Consider the following 8660-nt stretch of genomic DNA (forward strand, 5'->3'; position numbering starts at 1 on the left):
TTTTTTGTTTGTTTATTTGCTTGTTTTTTGCTTAATCCCTTCATTGCCCGTTTTATTTTTGTTGTTCCCCTCCGCGCCACTGGGTGCGCTGCGCCTCCAGGCTGATCAGGCCTGGGGTCAGAGCGGCGGAAGTCTTCTAGCCGGGGCGGCCGCCATCTTAAGACACAGGCCTGCCTCTCTCCGCAGATGTGGCTGTCTGGTGCAGTCTGAGGCCGCGCGCTGCCCGCTCATCCAACCTCTTACCTCCTCTGGAACTCCCTTAAGTAAACCATCATTTCGAGGGCGAGTCTCTTAATCTCCTTGTGAACGCTAAAGGCGGTGTCTTCCGGGAGGCCTCGCCCGGTGACCTCAGACGTACACTTCCGGGGCGCTCACGTGACCTGTAGCCTCTCCCCCTCCCATCTCTCTTTCCGGTGGCGGAGTCTGGACGAGACACGCAGGTAAGAGGCCTGGGCAGGGACAATCCAGTGGCATCCTGTGGCAAGGGGGTCCCGCGGGGCGTGGGGCGCGGGGCTGGGGACTTTACGCGGAAGCCGGGCCAGGTTTTGGGAGAGAAGAGTGCGGCCGGCCGACCCCAAACCCAGGTTCTCGCCTCGTCTTGGGAAGCGGAGGTCTCGCTTTAGATAAGGAGCCGATGCAGTGGGGGTGCGTGCGGGTCCTGCGTTCAAGGCCTTGTCCCCGCATTGTGACCACTTCTACGTTTAAGCGCCCGCGCGGCGTGGTTGGGAGAGAGCGCGGATTCTAGTCTGATGTGGGCTCCCGCCCTTACCCCGCCAGCTTCTTTCTGGGCGGCCGCAGGCCAGACGTCTCAACTCTAACTTGTTAACTGTCTGAAAAATAGGAGTGATTGCGCTGATCCCACGGGGTTGTAGTGAGGTTTCAAGGAGGGAATGCAGGAAAAATGACCCTGGGATAGGTGTTTCTAAGTCGGGGTGATTGCTAAGTCTGGCACGTTGCAAGTTCTGGGCGCCCAGGGCAAGGCCTCTGAAAGCCAGAAATTGGGGTTAGGCACGCCAGTGAGCACCTGCCGTGCGCCTGTGAACCCTAAAAACATGTTGGGGAAGGGTGGCGACTCAAGTTTTGTCAGGGCCCGAAGGGAGCGGTTGCACTGGGTGTTTTCCACTAAGAAGATACACCTGGGAATCCTGGTTGCCAGAGTGCTCACAGCCGCGGAGGCCCACGCGCGTGCCCCGCGCTTCTCCGAGATTCCTTGCAGGACTTTTGGTCCCGTTCAGAACGTCCACGGAGACCTGGTCTGCACCGAAAGGCTAATGGGCTATTCATTCATTCCTGCATAGGCTACCTCGATAAGGATTAGTGTTGACACTACATCCACAGTGCAGTTGATGGACCAGTAAAAATACGATGGCACTTTTTCATGCATTAATTTGCAAACCAAAAGAATTAATAAATGCTAGGAGCTTTTGGAACCCAGGGACATAATAGCCAGGGGACGGGGGTTCTGTTAACTTGAGGACTCTGATTTTTCTTTCAGAAATGGCACCTCGCAAGGGGAAGGAAAAGAAGGAAGAACAGGTCATCAGCCTCGGACCTCAGGTGGCTGAAGGAGAAAATGTATTTGGTGTCTGCCACATCTTTGCATCCTTCAATGACACCTTTGTCCATGTCACTGATCTTTCTGGCAAGTGAGTACCTGGGAGGAGAGGTGCAGGACCCAACTAATAAATTAGCAAGGGGCTGGGGGAAGACTTGACCCTCGAACTGGGTGGCAGTTTGAAGGGGGTTTCTTTAAAGATTTTTTAAAAGAATGTTCAGATAAGGAAACTTGGTTAGTAATTTCCCAGGCACTGGAGTTAGAAGAGAGGTGATGTTTGGTTTATGGCTTTACAGTGTGGTGATCATTGAATCCTCAGTCTCTGGGGACTTTGTAGAGACAGTGGTGGACTGAGCCCTGGGTACAGGATCTGGCTGCCATTAGCACATTTTTTGGTGATTTGTGAAATCACTCAAATTCCAAGTTTGGTTTCTGTGTATGTAAAATGAGGTTAACAGTGCCCACCTTATAGAGTAATTGGGAGAATGAAGTGCAAAAGTAAGTAAACATCGAGTATTAATAGAGTTTAGCTATTGTGGGACTGTAGACTGCCCATGAGAAAGCCCATCATAGCCTTCCCAAAGCCTAGCATGCATGACCTCCATCCTCTGCTATCCCCAGCTGTGGTGCTCTTGACTCATTAGGACATGACACACTCAGAGTCCTTGTTGGATAAGAAATGACCCTGAGCTTTTTGTCCCCAGGGAAACCATCTGCCGTGTGACTGGTGGGATGAAGGTAAAGGCTGACCGAGACGAGTCCTCTCCATATGCTGCCATGTTGGCTGCCCAGGATGTAGCCCAGAGGTGCAAGGAGCTGGGCATCACCGCTCTTCACATCAAACTCCGGGCCACAGGAGGAAATAGGTAAGGCTGGGGCTGAGAGGTAAGATCACCGGGCTTGGGGTTTGAGGCTTGGTTTTCTTTTGTGACCATGTGTGTGCATAATTAATAATTGGATCCTGTGTACTGTGCACTCCCCCCTCCCAACTTTATTTATGAAGCGCTCACTGCATACCAGATTCTGTGTTCTAGTTATAGAGGAGGGTGATGGGAAAAAGTAAAGATGGTCTCTACCCTCTTGTGTGGCACATCCGCTGTTGCAGTCAGACTTTAAAAAACATGGAAGGGGTGTTTTTTTGTTTGTGGCAAGTGCTGGGAAGCAAAACGGTGTTGGGGATGGGCTGTGGTAAAGTGTAATTTAGGCTAAGACCTGAATGTGCCAGGAGTCAGTCCAGTGAAGAAAAGATGGGATAGTATTCCAGCTGCTAGAAAAGGTCCTAAGATGGGAGTGAACTTGGCACATCTGAGGGATGTGGTGTGAGATGTGATCAGAGAGGTTCTTCTGGGACTAGGAGTGGGGGGATAAATAATGATAATGTCCAATAGGATTGGGTTTGGTTTTTTTTTTTTTTTGTTTGTTTGTTTGTTTTTTAATCACAGAGGAGGGGAGAGGGAGATAGAAACATCAGTGATGAGAGAATCATTGATCGGCTGCCTCCTGTAGGCCTGCCCACTGGGAGTGGAGCCTGCAACCTGGGCATGTGCCTTTGATCGGAATCGACCCCAGACCTTTAGTCTGCAGGCCCATACTCTATCCACTGAGCCAAACCAGCTTAAGGCAGGTTTGGGTTTTTTTTTAAAGATGATTTCTGTGTAGGCAACAGCCAGACAGGAAGTTATTAAACTGGTCCAGTGGAGAGATGATAGTGTCTCGGGTGGGTAGAGTAGCTGGAAATGAACAGATCACTGAAGAAGACAGACTTCGAGTATGTGGCTAAAGGGGGCAGTACTTTAAACAGGCTGCAGGCAGAACAGGGTATAAACTGACCCAGTGGTCAAATCTGGCCTGCCACTTTTTTATATGGTCTATGGACAGAATATTTTTTATGTTTTTGATACTTTTTTTCAGTATGTCACAAACCTGTAAGTGGCCCACTAAGTCTAAAATATTTACTGTCTGGCCCTTCAAGGAAAATTTGCAGGTGTCTGAACTAGAGGGTTATGAGATCTTAGAATCCTGAGTGACTAGATCTTCGTTTCCTAGGACCAAGACTCCTGGACCAGGGGCCCAGTCAGCTCTAAGAGCCCTTGCCCGCTCGGGAATGAAGATCGGACGGATTGGTAAGTGCCCACCTGTAGCTAATGCTTGGATTTACTTTGAAGCATTGACTCCAGAAAGCATATGCTGTGCCCATTGGGTACAGATAGGGCTTGGTATAATGACTGTTGGCAGTTAGGTATGTTAATGCAGAGTGAGAAGTGCTTGTGACAAATCTCTGAACTTCTGACTGACAGTGGCTGGTGGAACTAAGAGGAGAGGGATTATCCTTGTCTTTACATGTTCTCAAGGGGGTGGCTTGGCATTTCGTGTGGGCTGCATCCTGTGTGGTCCTTGCCTACACAGGCAGAAATTTTTATTGTACTTCGCTTTATTATGCTTAACGGATGTGTTTTGTACAAATTAAAGGTTTTTGGCAACCTGCATTAATCAAGTATTTCAGTGCCAACAGTCTCATCTGATGGTTAGCATTTTTTAGCAATAATACAATTTTTAATTGAGGTATATACGTGTTTTTTTTTTAGACAGTGCTGCTGTGCACTTACTGTATAGAGTAAACATGGGGACTGGGAAAGCAAAAAATTTGTGTGACTCACTTTATTGGAGTGGTCTGGAACTGAACCTGCAGTATCTCCAGGGTATGCCTGTAACTATCAGTAGGACATATCAGTAATTGCGACAAAAATGAAGGCAGAGGGCAGCAATTCCCGTGGTTGAGGATCCCAGTAAGTCCCTACATTTGTGTAGCCATACGTGTTAGCCCTTCTGTATTGTTTCTGTGCACTTGGTGGCAGGCAATGTGTACTGATTCCTCAGTCCAGCCTTCTCTTTAAAATTTCCCCCCGAATATTTTCAACCTTTTACCTATTGAAAAGGAGATAGTCTTTAGTAACACTGGGGTAGGTGTTAAAAACCTGGATTTTGTCGCCTGCTTCTGACAGCCTCTGCAAGTTGTGTACCCTTTCTGAGCCTCAGCTTCCCTTTCTGGAAAGTGAGTTAAAACCACTTCAGAAATTTTGAGGATGGGGCCGCCCCATGGTCATCTGTTATGTACTGAGGACTCGGGGCAGCAGCAGGATCCACTACTGATCCATTACAGCACTGGCCCAGAGAGGCCTGGACTTCTTCCCATCCAGCTCTGGGCAACTATGTTTTCTCTTCCTCCCCACAGAGGATGTCACTCCCATCCCCTCCGACAGCACCCGCAGAAAGGGGGGTCGCCGTGGTCGCCGTCTGTGAACAGGACTCCTCAAATTATTTTCTGTTAATAAATTGCCTTCGTGTCCGTTATTTCGACTCCAGTCTTCTCCTTCATGTTGGGTCCACGCCTCAGGGAAGTTTAATTCCTTCCTCTATCCCTCTATCTGCATTTAGCCAGGGTGTGGGGCTGACTTGAGATCACAGGTGCAGTGCTAAACCAGCAGGTCAATACTGCCTCAGACAGGAACACAGGAGGGTTTGAGTCAGCCCCTTAATGGGACAGTGGATGACCTGCGTTCTGCAGACTGGCTTCCTGGGAGGAGGCGCCTAAGGGGAGATGTCTGTGCTGCAGTTGATCTTTTGTACTCTGCTTAGGGCATCATTACCTCAGTCACCTAAAGCAGATGAAGTCCTTGGAGACTGTTTAAAAGGTGGCGATCTTGGTTCCAAAAACAGCCCAATTCTTAAAGAACCAAAGCGGAGTGGAGACTGTTGAGCCAAGTGTAGCCTGAGCAGCAGGAGGAGCCTTCCAGACTGAGCCATATATAAACGTGTGTGGGTGTAGACTCTCTCCCCTCCCCAACCTATGTGCAAAATTGGTAGCTTGCTCTATTGCATCTTGCGTTTTCTCACTTGGCAGATCTTGGAGATTGTTCCACATCAGTACATAAAGATCCAATAACTCCACAAATACACACCAAAGCTCTATTTTCATCGGCAATGAAAAAGATAAAAGTTGTGCTTTCCAGAAGAAGCTTGCATCCAGTTCCAAGGACCCAGTAGTGCCAGGTGGTACTGAGTGTTCTGCAAGGGATTGTCATAGGGCCCTATGATGGTGATTGTTAAACTAACGGGTTATTGGAAGAGGTCGGGCATGACAATGTTTCCAAGGTTCCTCAGGACTTCACTCCTTTTTCTTTTTTTTTCTGAATAACATTCCATTGGACACAGGTCACATTCTTTACAGCTCGACCCACTTGGAAGAGCCATGGTCTAGCCATTTCTCCTGTCAACTTACCTTCATGAACAGTCAGCCTTTTTGTTGGATTTTCTAAATCTCAAAGGTGATTACTACCCATGCTAAAGTGATTTTAGTAAGTGAAGTACAAATCTAAAAATTCCAAATAATACAGATACTCTCCTGGTAAGTGGAACTTTTTCATCTTTGTGGGCTGCACTTTGTGACTCCTTTTCCAGAGAATAGAAGCTGGAAGAGGGAAAATGCGAACTCTGCTCTGGAGAGACCTTAAACTATTCAAGTTGACAGTATACAGTGGACAGTTTATCAATGACAGGGCAGCTTCCTGTGTACTGTGGTAAAGTTGACAGTATTATGCCCTAACCGGTTTGGCTCAGTGGATAGAGCATTGGCCTTCAGACTGAAAGGTCCCAGGTTTGATTCTGGTCAAAGGCATGTACCTTGGTTGCGGGCATGTTCCCAGTGGGAGGTATGCAGGAGGCAGCTGATCAATGTTTCTCATTGATGATTCTAACTCCCTCTCTGTAAAAAATCAATAAAATATATTCAAATAAATAAATGGAACCACATATATATTTTAAAAGTTGACAGTATTGCCGAAACCGGTTTGGCTCAATGGATAGAGCATTGGCTTGGGGACTGAAAGGTCCCGGGTTCGATTCCGGTCAAGGGCATGTACTTTGGTTGCAGGCATATCCCCAGTAGGGGGTGTGCAAGAGCCAGCTGATCGATGACTTTCTCTCATCGATGTTTCTAACTCTGTATCTCTCTCTCTTCTTCTCTGTACAAAATCAATAAAATGTATTAAAAAAAAAAAGTTGACAGTATTTGTGATAAGACATGATACCATAATGAAATAAGAACATTTCACCTCTGCAATATATATGAAAACGCATAACCTAATTTGAGGACATTCTACAAAACTACTTCAGTTGTCAAAAGTCATGAAAAAGAAGTACAGCTGAAACTGGTTTGGCTCAGTGGTAGAGCGTCGGTCTGTGGACTGAAAGGTCCCGGGTTTGATTCCGGTCAAGGGCATGTACCTTGGTTGCGGGCACATCCTTGGTGGGGGTTGTGCAAGAGGCAGCTGGTCAATGTTTCTATCTCATCGACGTTTCTAGCTCTATCTCCCTTCCTCTCTGTAAAAAATCAATAAAATATATTAAAAAAAAAAAAAAAAAAGTACATAGAAGAGCACCGAGGAGCTTAAGGAGATCTAATAACAGTAGATCCTGGACCAGAAAGGGCATTCATGTAAAGAAAAAAAGTCTAGCCCTGGCCTGAGTGGCTCAGTTGTTGGGTACATCCCATGCAGAGAGGTCAGGGCACATACCCACGTTGGGAGTTTGAGCCCCAGTAAGTGGTGTGCAGGAAGCGGCTGATTGATGTTTCTCATTTGATGTACCTCAATGGATAGAGCGTTGGCTTGGGGACTGAAAGGTACCTTGGTTGCGGGCATATCCCCAGTAGGGGGTGTGCAAGAGGCAGCTGGTCGATGACTCACTCATCGATGTTTCTAGCTCTCTCCCTCCCTCTCTGTACAAAATCAATAAAATGTATTAAAAAAAAAAAAAGTCCTACATAATAAAGAGGGAAAATGCAAATTAACTATCATGGCCACAAAGATGGCTGCATCCACAGCAGAGGCCAAGTTCCCGTAACAAGCCTTAAAGAGCAATCATCAGGGACCCTGGCTGTGCCGTGGGGCTTGACGGGGGACCTCGGGCTGCCCCCTCTCCCCCACAGCCCAGCAATGGGCTAGGGCACCTGAGGCTGCACCACCCTGCCTGGCGGGGCTTGGCACAGGACCTCAAGGTGTGCCCCCTGCCCAGCAGGGCTTGACGGGATTTCAGGCCATGTCCCCACCTGATGGGACCTGACGAGGGACCTCAAGTCTCACCCCCTGCCCTGGTGCTGGGCCAAAGGACCCAAGGGTGGGACTGGCCAGGTCTGGATCTAGCCCAAAGGTGGTGGTGGGGAGACAGTGGCCGGGTCTGGGTCTCGTGATTTTGAGGTGCACGTGGGTGGGCGGGGCCTTGACTCTGGGTCCCATGGTGTGCCCCAGACTGACAGGAGGAAGATTTTCATATACATTTTATTAATTTTCTTTCATATCTGACACTTCTATTATAGAGAAAGGGCAAAGAGCAATATTATTTCATCTAATTAATCCCCTTTTATTTTATTTATTTTTAAAATGTATTTTATTGATTTTTTACAGAGAAGAAGGAAGAGGGAAAGAGAATCAGAAACATTGATGAGAGAGAAACACTGATCAGCTGCCTCCTGCACACCTCCTACTGGGGATGTGCCTGCAACCAAGGTACATGGCCTTGACCAGAACCGAACCTGGGATCCTTTGGTCCGCAGGCCAACGCTCTATCCACTGAGCCAAACTGGCCAGGGCATTAATCCCTTTTTTAATGTGCATGAATTCCATGCACCAAGCTACTAGTAATAAATAAAAATAGAAACATTTTTTAAAAGCATAAATAAGGACGAGTCCAGTTAGTAGTTTCTTGATTTTGACAGGAGTACATGGTAACAAGATGTTAACATTAGAGGAAAGTGGATGAGTGATATATAGAAACTCCACTTTTTGGTAAAATTAAAGTAGTCCTAAAATAAACAGGAAAAGAAATGCGAGTGCTTTCCTACTGTCAGCTGGTTTCTAAGGCAGGATGTGGTGCCTTAGTTCCTCAACCTCGGACTCTTAACTTTGAGGCAAGTTAACTTGACCTCTTAGCCCATTTAGTGAAAAATCGCGTGATAATGGCTGCCTCATACGGTATTACCAGAATTAAATAAGATTAAAGTATTTAGCGCAGGGCCTGGCACTGGAGAAGCTGCTATTCTTACGCTTGT

General features: G+C 47.3%; 1 protein-coding gene across 2 annotated transcripts; it reads left to right on the forward strand.

Moving 5' to 3' along the window:
- Positions 1-283: 283 nt before the first annotated feature.
- On the forward strand, positions 284-4903 carry RPS14 (ribosomal protein S14). Of its 2 annotated transcripts, none has more exons than XM_036424362.2 (5): positions 284-440; positions 1496-1646; positions 2260-2421; positions 3602-3678; positions 4788-4903. In XM_036424362.2, the coding sequence occupies exons 2-5, from the start codon at positions 1498-1500 to the stop codon at positions 4853-4855; spliced, it is 456 nt and encodes a 151-aa protein (XP_036280255.1). In that variant the 5' UTR covers positions 284-440; positions 1496-1497; the 3' UTR covers positions 4856-4903. The 2 variants fall into 2 exon arrangements, with proteins under 2 accessions (XP_036280255.1, XP_036280256.1); XM_036424363.2 differs by lacking the exon at positions 284-440 and adding an exon at positions 627-645.
- The last annotated feature ends 3757 nt before the right edge of the window (positions 4904-8660 follow it).

This window comes from Pipistrellus kuhlii, unplaced genomic scaffold (assembly GCF_014108245.1).
Source record: "Pipistrellus kuhlii isolate mPipKuh1 unplaced genomic scaffold, mPipKuh1.p scaffold_m20_p_8, whole genome shotgun sequence".
NCBI lineage: Eukaryota > Metazoa > Chordata > Mammalia > Chiroptera > Vespertilionidae > Pipistrellus > Pipistrellus kuhlii.

What these genes read in the sequence shown, in the direction of transcription:
- RPS14 (XM_036424362.2), top strand. Translation starts at nt 1,498, where the DNA reads ATGGCACCTCGCAAGGGGAAGGAAAAGAAGGAAGAACAGGTCATCAGC. An exon ending in CGGGCCACAGGAGGAAATAG is followed by an intron (nt 2,422 to 3,601) that starts GTAAGGCTGGGG and finishes TTCGTTTCCTAG; the next exon opens with GACCAAGACTCCTGGACCAG. An exon ending in AATGAAGATCGGACGGATTG is followed by an intron (nt 3,679 to 4,787) that starts GTAAGTGCCCAC and finishes TCCTCCCCACAG; the next exon opens with AGGATGTCACTCCCATCCCC.